The sequence below is a fragment of the Salvelinus alpinus genome, chromosome 15 (genome assembly GCF_045679555.1).
Source record: "Salvelinus alpinus chromosome 15, SLU_Salpinus.1, whole genome shotgun sequence".
Classification (NCBI taxonomy): Eukaryota; Metazoa; Chordata; class Actinopteri; order Salmoniformes; family Salmonidae; genus Salvelinus; species Salvelinus alpinus.
The window spans coordinates 47,508,910-47,525,969 of record NC_092100.1 but is presented as its reverse complement, the minus strand read 5'-3'; the positions used below and the strand labels follow the sequence as shown (position 1 = coordinate 47,525,969).

General features: G+C 42.6%; 2 protein-coding genes and 1 long non-coding RNA gene across 9 annotated transcripts in view; 2 read left to right on the top strand and 1 right to left on the bottom strand.

Moving 5' to 3' along the window:
* Window positions 1-11,493, bottom strand: part of LOC139540204 (homeodomain-interacting protein kinase 2-like) — a 95,175-nt gene extending 83,682 nt beyond the window's left edge. For 3 of the 7 annotated variants that reach the window (XM_071343823.1, XM_071343824.1, XM_071343825.1), the window contains exon 1: window positions 11,128-11,491. In XM_071343823.1, coding sequence (XP_071199924.1) covers window positions 11,128-11,146 — 19 coding nt within the window. In that variant the 5' untranslated portion in view covers window positions 11,147-11,491. Of the gene's footprint in view, window positions 1-11,127 lie in introns of all 7 variants that reach the window. The other 4 variants (XM_071343828.1, XM_071343829.1, XM_071343826.1 and 1 more) reach the window with 2 other exon arrangements.
* LOC139540200 (uncharacterized) lies at window positions 977-6,144 on the top strand. The gene is made up of 3 exons (XR_011668119.1): window positions 977-1,474; window positions 3,870-4,056; window positions 5,809-6,144. It is a non-coding gene; the product is annotated as an uncharacterized lncRNA (long non-coding RNA).
* Window positions 11,494-13,046: 1,553 nt separating the features above from the next.
* The window catches only part of LOC139540199 (thromboxane-A synthase-like), an 88,802-nt gene continuing 84,788 nt past the window's right edge, over window positions 13,047-17,060 (top strand). Inside the window, exon 1 of the mRNA XM_071343812.1 lies at window positions 13,047-13,202. The gene's annotated coding sequence lies outside the window, so the exon portion shown is untranslated. The remainder of the gene's footprint in view (window positions 13,203-17,060) is intronic.

Sequence of the window (17,060 nt, the reverse complement as noted above, 5' to 3'; positions counted from 1 at the left end):
GTGGATCAGTCCAACATTTTCCAATGAAATGTAATTATCGACCCAGACCAAACAATCAACAGACAAGTAGAACAAGACAAAGATACCAAGCAGAGGGAATAAGGCAATAAACAATCAAAGAGAAAATACATGAAAATCAACTGGGTTTGTAAATTAACTGGGCTGCAGACAGATAGTAATAGCATTTGCGAAGGGGCATATTTGTATTACCCTAATATGATTATCATTGGGAAAGTATTTTAATGGCTTTGCACTTGTTTCATTTTCAATATTATGAGCAGAGCAGGCTTTACATCCTCCATGCCCTCCATGATACTGTGCTGAAGATGGCAGGGAGAGAGAGAGAAAAGAGAGAAAAGAGAGAGCGAGTGAGAGAGAGAGAGAGTGAAAGAGAGAGAGTGAAAGAGAGAATGAAAGAGAGCGACAGAGAGAGAGAGTGAAAGAGAGAGTGAAAGAGAGAGAGAGAGAGAGAGAGAGAGAGAGAGAGAGAGAGATAGATAGAGAGAGAAGAACAAACACCATTGTAAATACAACCCATATTTATGCTTATTTATTTTAACTTGTGTGCATTAACCATTTGTACATTGTTACAACACTGTATATATATAATATAACATTTGTAATGTCTTTATTGTTTTGAAACTTCTGTATGTGTAATGTTTACTGTTAATTTGTATTGTTTATTTCACTTTTGTATAATATCTACCTCACTTGCTTTGGCAATGTTAACACGTTTCCCATGCCAATAAAGCCCCTTGAATTGAAAGAGAGAGAGAGAGAGAGAGAGAGAGAGAGAGAGAGAGAGAGAGAGAGAGACAGAGACAGAGACAGAGAGAAAGAGAGAAAGAGAGAGAGAGAGAGAGAGAGAGAGAGAGAGAGAGAGAGAGAGAGAGAGAGAGAGAGAGAGAGAGAGAGAGAGAGAGAGAGAGAGAGAGAGAGAGAGAGAGAGAGAGAGAGAGAGAGAGAGAGAGAGAGAGAGAGAGAAAGAGAGAGAGAAAGAGAGAGAGAGAGAGAAAAGAGAGAGACATAACCCGTTGGAATAGCATTATCTGTCAATAGGTTGTGGTTTCAGAGACATTAAGAAGCACCAACCAGTCCAGTCCAGTCCACTATGGAGGAGCATTTCCTGGGGTATGGGTGCGCTCTAACACAGGCGCCAGGGGCCAAGGAGGAACCCAGGGGTCAACAGCTCTGCACTAATCTCCAACATACTGATGGAGCTACGCCTGTACTCCGGTACAACTCCCACCCATTGGAAAAACTGTACAGCCCAGCCTGGTCTCAACACCCTGCCAGGAATGAACTAAATACAGTGTGTGTGTATGTGTGCGTGTGCCCACAAAGCCCAGCAGGTATTTTGAGTGACAGACACCCATAGCCCGCCCCTGCGTCTCTGCCTCGTCGGGCGGTGAACCACGACCACAGAAGAACCAGTCATACCCGATAAGTTACCCAGCGACCAATCAGCAGAGAGGTAGGCAAGGTGTTTTCAAAACATGTTTGATATTGAGCAGCAGCATTTTCGAGGAAGTGGGCTGGCCTATTAGCCTGGTCTTGTCTGCTGGAGTGCAGATTGGACTGACAGACAGAATGTGTTGTAGGGACGCCATTGAGTCAATGTGTCGGATAATGATAAGAGACTAGTGCTACTCCCACTCCCTGCTCTGCTCTGAGATGGCCAGCCGTGGAGGGGACAACAGCCCCTGTCTTGAAGCTCTTTATCCCTCACGCCAGAGCAAACAATCAATACCCACGTGTGGTTAGCCTTTCCTTTCCTTATTCCTTGTCTCCCTCCACCTCCTCCTATTCCTTTCTGTTGTCACATAGAACTTAGAGATGGGGCAGAGCATGGCACACATGCTTCCCCAGGTGACAAGGGGCATGCTATTTCAGGGGAGGGGGTTGAAACTGAGCTGAAGACCAGGAAAGGGCCATGGTGCAGAGTAATTTAGCAGCTTGGTTCCTGTTCCAATGAACTAACTGGTGGTTCTCTGAACAGGGGAGTAGCTTCCTCTCTGGAAGACCCTCCCACTCTCTTCACAGAATCCAGGAGAGGCCACAGCAACAGACCCATATCAAGCAGACAGGCACGGCCACACACCAACTCACGTGAATTACACCTACCATTTGAGGAGGGTGTAGAGTTTTCAACGCAATGTGCGCTAAACATGGCAGAGACTGTCTGGTGACATAACTGCTGAGGTAATGAGGGAAACCAGCCAAGCAGCCAACTCAGCTCTCCACACAGTCTGGTTCACAGCCTAGGCAACATAAGGTCTTCAAGGATATTTACAGTGAGTATGCTCACAAATAACCAGACCTGGGTACAAATCTAAAATCCTTCAAATACTTTGATGGTTTGCTTTAGCCTGCCTGGAGTGCTCGATGGGCGAACTTACACTATTCTATAACTTCCATTGCTCCAGGCAAGCTCAATCAAGTCCAGCTAAAGTATTTGAAATCATTTCAAAATGCATTTGAAACCAGATCTGCAAATACACATAACATGCAAAACCCGCTATGTAAATAGCCAAGCATCACTGTTAGTGACCACACTGTCTGCAAGCCAATAAGCACCATATCAGCTACTAGGGCGGAGGCCAGGCCTCAACTCCCTGACTCTGTTTATTTCAGGAAGTTAACGAGGCAAAAACAACAGTCCTGCAGCGCCGGAGATGGAGGACAAGCTTTCATATATCTAAAGGTCAGGTCTTGCCCTTTTTCTGAGGCGCATTCTCTGAAAAGCCAGAGCTTTTGCTAGCCCCCTGCCTGAGCGCACAGCTGCCACGGCCCATCATGGAGGACGAGGGGTGCCTGCACGTGTGTTTGAGTGTGTGTGTGCCATTAATGCTCAATGTGAGGAGACAGGTTAGAGGAGACGGGTGCACCCCTGCAACCCTTCTGCACTCCCCTCCTCCTCCCCTGCACCCCCCACGACCTCTGAGAGCACCACGGAGGCCCATGGGTCTCTCCACCCCCCCTCGGTCTCTCCTTCACTTCCCCCTTTCTCTCTAACTTGCTCTGAAAAGAAGGGTCAGCTCTAAGAGCAGTGAGGCAGAGCTGTTTTTACCCATGTGCCTCAGGCTTTGAAGTGAGGAGTCGTTTCAAAGGACTGAAAGCCTGGTCTATGTAGTCATGAATGAGGCCTTGAAATAATAATAACCAACTGGCTATCAAAGAAATATATAATAAGATGAGTGAAAAGTAAAAGAAAAAACCCGAAGAATCCCATTTTTCTTTGAACATAAAGTTACATTATTTTCTATTTCGGGCAGCTATGACAGTGACGAAAGCATGAGGCCATTATAGTTTCAAAATGCACTAAAGAGATAATCATGGGATGAAGTAAGATATGGGAAAGTATCTGAACTGTGGCCTGGGGAACATTCTTTTCTTTAGCTTTTGTATTTTCCCGTCAGCACGAATGGAGGACCCAGAGGCCAGTTGAATCAGTGATCTGGTGTCAGCGTTCCCTCTACCCTCCAACACACCATCAAAGCCAGTAATATCTGAGTCTTTGAGGGTAATGTTGACCACACACACGTCAGCGATAGACTGAGCAACGCCAACTAGGTGATTAGTCAGTGATCCAGCAGAAACGAAAGAGCTGAAAAAGAAGAGAGGTGAAAGAAAAAGGAGAAAGGGTGATAGATAAAGGAGAAAGGGTGATAGATAAAGGAGAAAGGGTGATAGATAAAGGAGAAAGGGTGATAGATAAAGGAAAAACAGACAGAGAGGAAAGACAGCAAGCAGAACATAAAGATGTGTGATGGTCATTTCCATTCCTGTTGATTCCCTTGATTGGCCCAGTCTCTCTCTGTACTGTGAGCTGTGTCTGTCCCTTCTCCCCCCCCCCCCCGCTGGGGCAGCCGCACACAGCACATCTGGCCGTTTGAAGTCCTTTGTTTATCAGCCAAGTGTGTCGCTGTACCTGCAGCCATCTGTGAAGGGGCTGCCAGCCCTCCGCCAGCCAGCCGGACGACGCTCCGCTTCCCTTCCGTGACCAAGAACGGCCCACACTCTCTCGCTCCGTCAACCTCTCTCTCTGTTGTGTTGGTAAGGCCAACTCTGCCCAGTGCTTTTCCAATCGTTACTTCATCTAGTGCACAATGCCTCCCTCTCCCTCTCCCTCTCTCTCTCTCTCTCCCTCTCTCTCTCTCTCAGGATTTTTCTTCGTTTTTACTATTTTCCACATTGTAGAATAATAGTGAAGACTATGAAATAACACATGGAATCATGTAGCAACCGAAAAAGTTTTAGATTCTTCAAAGTAGCCACCCTTTGCCTTGATGACAGCTTTGCACACTCTTGGCATTCTCTCAACCAGCTTCATGAGGAATGCTTTTCCAACAGTCTTGAAGGAGTTCCCACATATGCTGAGCACTTGTTGGCTGCTTTTCCTTCACTCTGCGCTCCAACTCATCCCAACGTTCATCGAGGTTGGGTGATTGTGGAGGCCATGTCATCTGATGCAGCACTCTATCACTCTCCTTCTTGGTCAAATAGCCCTTACACAGCTTGGAGGTGTGTTGTGGGTCATTGTCCTGTTGAAAAACAAATGTCCCACTAAGCGCAAACCAGATGGGATGGCATATCGCATATCTAAATAAATCAATGTTAGTGTCACCAGCAAAACACCCCCACACCATCACACCTCCTCCTCCATGCTTCACGTGGGAACCACACATGCGTAGATCATCCGCTCACTTATCTGCGTCTCACAAAGACACGGCGGTTGGAACCAAAAATCTCAAATCTGGACTCATCAGATCAAAGGACAGATTTCCACCGGTCTAATGTCCATTGCTCATGTTTCTTGGACCAAGCAAGTCTCTTCTTATTATTGGTGTCCTTTAGTAGTGGTTTCTTTCAGCAATTCGACCATGAAGGCCTGATTCACGCAGTCTCCTCTGAACAGTTGATGTTGAGATGTGTCTGTTACTTGAACTCTATGAAGCATTTATTTGGGCTGCAATCTGAGGTGCAGTTAACTTTAATGAAATTACCCTCTGCAGCAGAGGTAACTCTGGGTCTTCCTTTCCAGTGACGGTCCTCATGAGAACCAGTTTCATCATAGTGCTTGATGGTTTTTGCAACTGCACTTGAAGAAACTTTCAAAGTTCTTGACATTTTCCGGATTGGCTGACATGTGTTAAAGTAATGATGAACTGTCGTTTCTCTTTGCTTATTTGAGCTGTTCTTGCCATAATATGGACTTGGTCTTTTACCAAACAGAGGTATCTTCTGTATACCACCCGTACCTTGCCACAACACAACTGATTGTCTCAAACGCATTAAGGAAAATAAATCCACAAATTAACTTTTAACAAGGCACACTTGTTGATTGAAATGCATTCCACGTGACTACCTCATGATGCTGGTTGAGAGAATGCCAAGAGTGTACAAAGCTGTCATCAAGGCAAAGGGTGGCTACTTTGAAGAGTCTCAAATATAAAATATACTTTGATTTGTTTAACACTTTTTTGGTTACTACATGATTCCATATGTGTTATTTAATAGTTTTGATGTCTTCACTATTATTCTACAATGTAGAAAATAGTAAAAATAAAGAAAAACCCTGGAATGAGTAGGTGTGTCCAAACTCTTGACTGGTACTGTCTGTCTGTCTGTCTGTCTGTCTGTCTGTCTGTCTGTCTGTCTGTCTGTCTGTCTGTCTGTCTGTCTGTCTGTCTGTCTGTCTGTCTGTCTGTCTGTCTGTCTGTCTGTCTGTCTATCTATCTATCTATATACACTAAACCATGCTCTCTCTCTCCCTCTCCCCCTCTCCCCCTCTCTCTCTCTCTGAAGTAGAGGAAAGAAGACAGAGAACATGAAAGCCTTCATTAAAAATGGCCATACATTTTTCACTTTGAAAAGCTCCCATTGAAACAAAAAGAAGAGGGTGGGCAACTGGGCAGTTAAAAAATGTTCTGTTCCCTTTGTGCAGTAACTGTACTGTACCCATCCTGCAATAACAATCCTTTAGATACTGTAGACTGTAGTCTATACACAATGGTGAAGATATCCTACTGAGCATACACTGGTTGAATCAACATTGTTTCCACATCATTTCAATAAAATGATACTGAACCAACATGGAATAGATGTTGAATTGACGTCTGTGCCCAGTGGGATCATTGGACAGTATTGGGCCCTGGCTCCATGAGTGTAATGTGACATGCCATGATGAAAGGCTAGAAGACCCTGTCTGTGATAAAGAACCAGTCTGTTGTTCTTCCAAAGAATGCCATGCCAAATGGACTGGGTATGGGGGGGATATTATCCAAAACAATAGGATTAAGGGCCTGGACAATGTCCACCACCAAACAGGCTGGTATGCGGGGTGGGCTGGGGTGGGCCGGGACGATAGGGGAGGGAGGGGTGGGAGGCAAGATTACGAGAGCACAAAAGCTGTCGCTACAGAAGCCCCCACAGGCCCTAAACGCCCCCCCCCCCCCCCCAAAACCGGGCTTCCAATCTGCCCATCAGATGGTGTCCATTGGTGTCACATGGGTAATGTCTGAGCTGACCAATGGCTTCTCATCTCACAATCAAACAGAGCGGTATTTGGGGGTGGGGAAGTGGGGATGGAGCAGGGTGGGGACATGGAGGAGAGCTGCTGGAATCACCAGGCAACCAGGCCTGAGGAGGCAACACAAAAAAACACAGAAAGATTGCCACCTCGAAGCTCTGCCGATCTGCTGCACAGTCATTTACGAACCAGAAATGACTATACAATGAATAGCTTAACAAATACAACTTCCATTTACTCTATCCAGGGACAATGTCTCCTTACAGATGGAAGAAATAGCAAGCAGAGACACGCAATACTTAAGCAGAACACAAACCACAGCATCCAGATAGAGCTGGATGTACTGCACAGGACCTGCTTGTCAGAGTCAGAGCCACAGGCAGCTGCTCTACACAAACTGACAGCAAACACAGAGCAACAACAGAACTGCCTGCTGGAAGAAGGCCTTCGCACACGCATAACACTCTGTACGGAAATGCCTTCTGTCAGCACTGAGCAGCACATCCCCAGCCAAAAACTCACTCCCCCTCAAAACACTGAGCACACTAGCAGCAACTCACGTTAAAACGTGAGTTGTCCTCCAAAGACTCACACTGTCCTCCAAGAGTGGGAGTGGTCGTTGCAGCCTTGAATGTTGCCAGTGCTTTTTGTTGCCAGAGTTTTTCGAGGAATCAAGGAATTATGCACACTTGGACTAATGAAATAATCTGAATAAATTGTTCCTCGTTCTAATCTCTCTATCTGTCCCCATACCAACGTTTTTATGGGAACATGTTGAATGAACAGAATAGAGCCTGTAGAAATAGGCCACACACAGTAACGTTACAGTCCCATTGACGTTTTGCCTGTGAATGCTTTGTTCAGCCTGACCTCTAACCTGTCATTTCAGCTCGGTCAGAACTCAACCCGCGCCCATCTGTTCCTCACCAAACCAAACCGCCAGAGCAGCACACCTGTGAACCATTTCACCAGACAGACACATCAGAGGGATCCCATATCCCTCCCGCTTCCACCGAGATCTGGCTAACACACACTCACTGTCTGCTCTCATCAAACTCACATTGATTATGCCGTATTCCTAGTACCCTCCTCTCCCTGGCTTAGCTTATTCTATGACACGCTTTCACAAATCAATACCTCCAAGAACCTGAACAGTGAACACTAGATTTTCATTTCCTTTTCACATAGACTATTTTGAATAATGCAAAGGGGATGCTTGTAACATTCTGCGGCATGTCAATTTTCATAACATTTACCAGCAGACTTCAAATAAGCAACTGCACAAATGGGATGAGGGGGAAAGAATCTGCACGCTGAAGTGAAAGCATGTGATAGGCTTAAACTCTCACAGCGAGCTACCTGTGCATCGACAACACAGGGAGAACGACGATCACTACTACGTACAGATCTGCTGACTACCCAAGCTATGTCACTAGCTAAACTCTCAAAACTCTCCGCTCCGCATTGAAACATAATCGCCGGGAAGCTCAGTTCTAACTTAGTAAGGGGTGACTTGGCCCCAAATTCCTGTGGTTTTGCTGGAATTCTAATCAAAGTTGAAACCCTGTGACCTTGGAATGAAAACTGGGGTCACGGCCCTATGAGGACGATACCAATCAGCCAGCTACCAACAACAGAGTGAGAGAGGTGGCAGACCTCAGCCTTTCCCTCTCTCTGCCTTTACATACCCACTGACACAGAGCAAGAAGGGCACTCACCCCATAGAAGACAGGGAGTGGTGTCTAAACCTTTCCCTCCTCCCCCAGTTCCCTCTTTTCCTAGTATGTCTCTCGGAGCCACAGAGAACTCAAACACACAGCTACACATGAACAGCAGTGCTAGGCTAGCCTACAGTCCCTGTCACCACCACCACAATCATCATCATCATCTCAGCGGCAGCCTCTGATCTAGTCTCTGTCCATTTTTCAATGAGAGTGTCTCCGGCCTTGCGAATGCTCTGTAAGATATTGTTTGACCTGAGAGACAGATCCACAAATTAAGCTAGCTGGTGCCCTGCTCTGGGCTGTCTGGTGCCCTGCTCTGGGCTGTCTGGCGCCCACTGACCCCCCCTCTCTATACCCCCCCCCCCCCAACCCCCACTTTCCCCTGACTGGGACATGAGTCTGTGTCTGAATACTAGCTTTTCCACAGCTGGGGGCTGCTGATCCTGCTCCCTCCATCATACATTCATCAACGTGTCAGTTTGGGTTATGAGACTGGGCAGCCAGAGCACTGGGCAGCCAGAGCTTAGACTAACACACAAACTCAACAGGGCAGAGACAGGCAGGGCGGCAAGACTGGCACATCTGGCTCCGAACCATCACTACCACAGCGTCCCATAAGACACTAACTCACCTACTCTCTGATTCTCTTTCTCCATAGGCACACTGTTGATCAAATCAAATACCAGTGGTTTGTTGGTACTAAATTGATCATGAGAAAAAACCTTGAGGGGGGGGGGGGGGGGGGGGGGGGCAGTGCCTACTGCACAGTACCTTTAACATTTTACTACAGTGGGCTAAATCAGGGTCACACAGAGTGTTTCTTGGTAGTCTTAAACTTTGAAACAAAATGGGCTTAAAAAAAAGAAGACACCTGTACCATGTCAGATATAGAGGTGAAATGTATTCAGTTTGCACCCCAATATTACATCACAGAAGACTGAGATATTTTAAAAAAACGTTTCACATAGCAACACCGGATTTTCTGCTGGTTTTTTAAATAATGTTTATTAATTATGAAAAATATGAATAACATTCCACCCATGAGGCCACAGTAATGTGACTGTAGGATAGGGCTACAGATTCGGGAGGGAGATGTTTCAGTCTTGGTTATTGAATGTCCACAGAATTCCAGCATCATGATGGTCTCTTTGCACATGGATGGTCCCTGTCACCATTTTCCACCAGTGGATGTGGCCATTTCCATTGCTGTTCCTGGCTGCTGCTCCACATAGCAGGCGAGAACAGAGATGGTAGACAATTAATTCCTCAGCTTCTCGCCATGATGAAAGGAAAGCCAGGGAATGCCATTCCAACTAATTACCTTGCACAGTGGAGTCTCATTTCAACTCTCCTTTTCATGCTAATGCAAGCCTATTTGGCTGTTGAGTTTAACATGCAGAGCTCTCTAGCCAGTCTGCAACTAATCAGTCTGGCTGGATTGGCATAAAGGATATGACCATGCATGTAGCCTACGTTTCACAAATCTAGTGAAACGAATTGCCTACTAAATAATCAGTCACTTGTCCCTCTCTAACTATAGTTTCAGCTGTAGCCTATGATTCATGAGGAAATAGACCTAAATTGGAATTACATGCTTCCTAACAATTACTAGGCCTACACTATTTGTTTTTGTCATAATTTAGGCCTACGCCAACTTTCACATTTTCAACAACAAATAAATTAATCCAAACTAAACGTGATTGTATATGTAGTTACTGGTTTGTTACAAAGGGTTATGTTCCAAGTTAAACCAGCAGAGGGAGCACGGACTAATAGTAAAATACACAAACGGCAATAATAAAAACATACATTTTCAGATTACACCCTAACCAAAAAAGAAAGTAATGGTTCCTTTTTTGGGGTTAATGACAAGAATATATGTCAAAAACAATCTGCAGTGTAATTCTAAAGAGCATGGAGGTGTATTGTGCAGTAGCCTTTAATACGAAAAGATTATGGATATTAGTAGATGACCAAATAGCATTTGCCCTGGTAGTCATCACAACATGTAGCTACTGTATAGAAAATTACAATTGTACCATAGCCATGAGACCTGTCTCTATCTGGTCTGCCTTATTCCAAGAATTAAGGCTCTTTACCTTGTGAGACATTGTAACAGAACAAAATAGAATCGCACTCTACTCGTATGTCTTTAGGGCATAGCATTTTTCCTAAACATGCTGAGTACAATTCTCTCAATGGGATTAGTCACAGACGTAATGCAGCAACAGCAGTATGCTACATAAACATGTCTTTGCTTTTGGTTGAAAATCTATCTTTGCACAAATAAATAAACGTTATGGAGCACTAAACATTAACCAGAAATTGAAAGTGTAGGTTTTAAATGGAGATAAATTAGGCTAAATTTGCTCTCCGGTTGCGTGACTATGTGCGAACTGCGATGTTCTTTCTTCTCGCCCTTTCTCTCTCCTCTGTAGGCTATAGAGCAATGGTGTAATTTCCACACCAAGACTATTTGGAATCAAATGCAATAGCTTTCAAAGGAAGATTTCGAAATGTATTTGTAGCCGAATTGATTAAAATCGTGGGATATCACACGGGAACATCACAAGAGAATAATTATGACGGCTAGGGATGCAGACTGTAGCCTACATAATGATTCGGCCATCGATGTCACACTAAATGTTTGCAACCAGAGCAATAACTATTATGACAAAGTGATACATATTATCAAACTAATATGGAGCAAAACTAAACACTAAACAGAAAATGCATAATTCTATCATTTTGCGATACAAAGAAGCGATAGGGTGCAAGACAGTTATCTCTCTTGCCTCTTTCTTATTTACAATATTATTTTATACAAGACTGGTTGACCACAAAAAGACTTCAGATATAAAGATATCTTACCTTCGTATACAGGGGCCATCGGTGCAAGGACTTCTGTTATTCATGGCAAAAAATAAAGCGAGATATCTGTTCAGAACTCAGTAAAAATCTGCCATCTTGAGCCACTGACAGAATCGCTGTCTCCTGCATTACTAGCTCAGTTCATTAGTGAGAAGAAAAATCTAAAATCCCATCCAAGGTTACAAATTCGTGCTCAGTCCACGGGGAAAATATAGTGTATTATTTCTGCAACAAAACCCTGTCGTTTGTGAATTGTTTTGGCTCAAATGTTGAGCCAAATTGCAGGTTGACTTCAGCTAGTGTACGACATGTCTGTAGAGTCCCTGCAAAAGTTGCAATGCGAGCGGAGCGAGTTTGGTGTACAGTATAGTCAATTGACTATCGAGTCAATCCTAGTCTTAACTGTTACATTGTAGTGTAACTTTGTAACTATTAATTCATAACGTTTAATGTGATTTGATATTTGGAGAAAAGGCCTACATATAAAAATGTATATCAAATAATAGTGGGTTATAGGTTATATGCATGTGGATGTGGTAGCCTAGTTTTCATTTGTTAAAACATGGGCCTATAGGCCTTTTGTTTTATAATTTTCTCAATAAAAATACAAACCGAATCCTTCCCTAATGTGCAAAATGTTTTTAGACATCTCACCTGTCTGATTCATGTAATATATTTAAGCAACATAAAAAAAAGTGTGTCTAGCAGTGCTTCCGGAACTCGGTCCTGGGGACCCAGGTTTGGTTTTTGCCCGAGCACTACACAGCGGATTCCAATAATGAACGTTTAATGATGACTTGAGTATTGAATCAGCTGTGTAGTTTTAGGTCAAAAAACAAAACGTGCACCACTTGGGGTCCCCAGCATCGAGTTTGGGGAACACTGGTCTACAGGCTAACTGCAATCATTAATTAAGCTGTAATTAAGATGACGTTTTTAATATTAGGATGCCAATCCTCCAGATTGGCATCCTCCTAATATTAAAAACGACATCCTAATTTACACAAATAGTATCAGGTGCGTAGTAACCTCATTTTAAACATTTTTATTAACAGAAGCTCTACAGGAACAAACGCAAATGTAACATCATGAACTATTATGCAATAACCCAGTATAAAGTATCGCTGGGTCTAGTTTTCGAAATGTGCATTTGCATAGTGTTGAATGATTCTGTGGGCCATTCGTCGTGCCTGTATCAAGCACTCATCATACAGCATGACGACATTGTATTTTCACAGAGCGAACTAGACAGGAATCAGATGACATAGCTCACACAGATGTGAGTACTCTGTCATTTACTAGCAACATTAAAATTCACCCTCTGCACTATTTTCCCCAGTCACACCCCGGTACATTTTAGATTCTTAACGAGAAAAGGGGCGTTATTTATTTGCACCATGTTTATAAGAGTATAAAAAATAATGTGCAGTGATGTAAACATAGGATTCGTATAGAACCATCACTAAAATAATACGTTCAGCAGGTTATTATGGATATTTTGAATGCATGAGTCTAAAACAAAACACATGGTGGATAAATTAATGGATGAATGCATTACATAATATGTGTGATGTAACTGGGCAATATTAGTCAAATTGTGGAAAAAGGACAGAATCATGTTTTTAGTCTACTATTTATGTATGCTACTTGTGAGACCATACGGTGGTGCCAGTTAAAAAGCTTATTCTAGTTCAGGGCCACGGTTAACTAACCTACTAACAGTATCATATATGACTGTTAACTATCTCTGTTATACATGCACATATGATAGTATATTATCTGAAGAGCAATACAAGTGCATTGCAATAAGTTAATCTGATGTATATAGGCCTCGTATTTTGATAGAAACGCCTTTAATTTTGATAACAGATTGTTTTACTTCACACAATTCCTTTATATAGCCTATCTTTATCGGATCAGCTGCCTTTGCTTGAGCAAAAAGACTTCAACTACCAGGGAGCAAAGTCCACGCAGAAATGTAGTCCTTTTAAAGAACTACAGTACGTATTCTTCTCTTCCGTGTCAACAACCAGAAGTGGTCTAACAACTATAGTCTACAATCAAGTAATAACGAGGTAAGAACTAAAACATAAATAGATACAGTAACCCTGTGTCATTTTGTTCACTCTCTGTAACACTTGAAGCTTCGAGGGACTGGCGTAATGTGTCTAAATGTACCAGTTGTGATCACGTGCAACCATCAATGACATAACGCAACATTGCGGCATTATCAAACACCAGTCAATCGTATTACAATGCAAATGTGCCATATTAAACGATCACACATTTTGACTTGGGTTATTTGTTAGTTAGCACCATATTTGTTGACCTCAGATTCTACGATATCAGTCGAATTAGGCTACATAATGTGACACTAACTCAATGCAATGTAGCCATTTCTTTTACACGGTCTTGGTCGGGACATAGTACGATTTATCAGTCTCTGTACATGGCTTGGACAATCTTTAACATACATTAACGAATTGTTGAATCACATGAAAGGAAACTGGCAAAGTGCTGTTTGAAATTGTACTAGAAATTAGAATATAGTTGTATTAGGCTACATGTCATTACGCCAATAAAGTAAAACGTGGTGAATACAAATGTATGGTAGGCTATCTGTACAACTTAACGACCCAGAAATGGTATAATCTTATTTAGAAGTTTTGCATTTTTCCTTATTAATAATAGTATTCATGAATTATAGTATCCTTATATAAGCCATTACATTTACATTTCAGTCATTTAGCAGATGCTCTTATCCAGAGCAACTTACAGTTAGTGCATTCATCTTAAGATAGCTAGGTAGTACAACCACATATCTCAGTCATAGTAAGTACATTTTTCCTTAATAAAGTAGCTATCAGCAAAGTCAGTGCTAGTAGGGGGGAAAAGTCAAGTGTGAGTGTTAATTCACGAAAGGCCTGGGGGGGGGGGGGGGGGGGGGCTGTGGCATTATTTTAAGGTACTCTTTGAAGAGGTAGGGTTTCAATTTCTTTGCACTCTGGGAGGGACACTGTGGAGTTGTCAACTGTGATGGAGAGGTCTTGGCACTCCCTGGGAGGAAGAGCAGCTCCGTCTTGTTGAGGTTGAGCTTGAGGTGGTGGGCCGACATCCAGGCTGAGATATCTGCCAGGCATGCAGATGCGTGTCACCACCTGGGTGTCAGAAGGGGGGAAGGAGAAAAGTAGTTGAGTGTCATCTGATAGTTCACAGTGTCGAAGGCAGCAGATAGATCTAGGAGGATGAGAACAGAGTGGAACTTTTGTGAGTGTAATGTTTACGTTTATATTGTTTATTTTACTTTTGTTTATTATCTATTTCACTTGCTTTGGCAATGTAAAGAACTGTTTCCCATGCCAAAAAAGCCCTTTGAATTGAATTGCGTGAGTCAGCTTTGGCAGTGTGGAGAGCCACCGTGACACAGAGAAGAGCAGTCTCAGTTGAGTGACCCGTCTTGAAGCCTGATTGGTTAGGGTCAAGAAGGTCGTTCTGAGAGAGATAGCGAGAGAGTTTGTCAGAGACAGCACATTCAAGTGTTTTGGAAAGAAAAATAAAGAAGGGATAAGGCCATAATAGGGTAAGGGATTTTTGATTGAGGTTACCTTAGTTGATGTGTGAAATGCTTCTAAAGCAAATATTTCACTAACTGGATTCTAAATTCCTACAGAAGTCTAGTATGAATAATTCATTTCACAAGCATGTTGTAGTCTTTTGGAAATAATGGCAGAATCTTCCATATTCCTCTGTATAGTGACCTGAATTACCCAGACCCATATGATCATCTACTATGTCATGGTTCACATATTGTGTTAAAGATCGACTGAATACTGAATGTTTCTCACAGGCTGATCGACTTTAACAGATATATTAAGACAGATGAAAGCATCAGAATGTTCAAAATGGGTAATCGTTTGAAAGGTCTTATAAGTCAATTTAATAAGTCATATTTAGCCTAAATGTGTTGTTTTCCTGCTGTTATCTCTCCGCTGTACTGCTGCATGTTGTGTATAATTGAGTCAGTAATGATCCTTTATATGCTGTAGTCAGTCTAGTGTATAAATCCAATATCTGTTTCGATTACACTGTTGATTTAGTAATATTTTTTACCTTTATTTTGACAGGGAGATAATGCTGAGACCAAGGTCTCTTAAAAAAATACATATTAAAATACAATATACACATTAAACTACACATCCATATACATATTAAAATACATGTTATTATACACAAAAATACATGAACAGCAAAACACAATAACAAACACATTCTTCAGTGTAAAGTGTAACAGCTGTCTGAAATGCCCTAGAGGCAGCAATTCCTCATATATATATTCTTTACCCCTTTTTCGTGGTATCCAATTGGTAGTTACAGTCTTGTCCCGTCACTGCAACTCCCGTACGAACTCGGGAGAGGCAAAGGTTGAGAGCCGTGCTTCCTCCAAAACACAACCCAGCCAAGCCACACTGCTTCTTGACACAACACCCGCTTAAATCGGACCAATGTCGCACCAATGTGTCGGAGGAAACACTGTACACCTGGCGACCGTGTCAGCATGCATTGCTCCCGGCCCACCAGGAGACACCATCCAATGTACATACAATGTACATCTGAGACAGTCTTACGTGATATGGAGAATAACATATACTTGGTTTGCACGATGGGACAAGAACATCCCTGCTGGCCCTAACCCAGACGATGCTGGGCCAATTGTGCACCGCCTCATGGGTCTCCCGGTCGCGGCCAGCTGCGACAGAGCCTGGACTCGAACCAGGATCTCTAGTGGCACACTGCGCCACTCATGAGTGCCTAATTCCTCATATTTTAAAGTGCATTGGAGATCATTCCACATGTAAGGTGCAAGGAAACTGAAAGCAGATCTACCCAACTCAGTGGAGATGGAAGGGATCTCCAGAGTTAGCCATCCCTGAGACCGGGTCTGGTATCTCATATGTCTATAAGTTAACAATGAAGTCAGGTAGGGTGGAAGTTTATGCAGATAAACTGTGTCCAAGGGCTTCAATACATTGGCAGCTGTGTTCATATAGGCAATATCCCCATAGTCTATAACCTGTATGAATGTCGACTGAATTATATATTTTTATTTAATTCAATGAAAGGCATATAAAATAAGCACATTTGAATTCTTAATATCTTAACTAACTCATCATGCTTTTTCAAAAAGCTTTTTGTCAATCCAGATGTCCAGATATTTATAAGCGCTGACACGATCAATGAGGACACCATCCAATGTACATATGCATAAATCATCAGAGACATTTTTACGTGATATGGAGAATAACATATACTTGGTTTTACCTGCATTAAGTACCAGTGTCAGTTCAACAAAGGCTTTCTGCAAATCAATGAAGGCAGATTGAAGCTCCAAAAGAGCCTGGTCAACCGTGGGGGCAATAGCATACACAAACAGTGTCATCTGCACTGCATACAGGTGTATGTTAAACAAATTAGCAGATAGACCAACATTGCTTGAATAGACAGTAAAAAGTACACAACCTGAAATCGTTCCTTGTGGGACACCTTTTGTAATATCAAGGAAACCTGACTCAACACCATTAGAAAAACATTATTTAAAAATATATATAAAATAGAAACATACGCTACATTTTTTATTTTGTTATGCAGCTTATCAGTCTTATGTGGAGTTCAAAGGGCCCTAAAACCAATCATCTGAGAAAATGGATTTAGGAAAGTTGTGTACATTCAGCCTGGTTAAACCAGACTGAATGATGCTACATTACTTTGGGTGCCAGGCTAGTGTAATTAAGATTAAGTGTAATACACTTATTTAATTTAGTTATAAGACATTTTTGAGGAAATGACCATTTAAGAATAACTGATTTGTAGATATACACCTATGTTTTTTGCCTTTAGTTATAAAAACAGTGAGCCAATATATAACAGCTATGAAC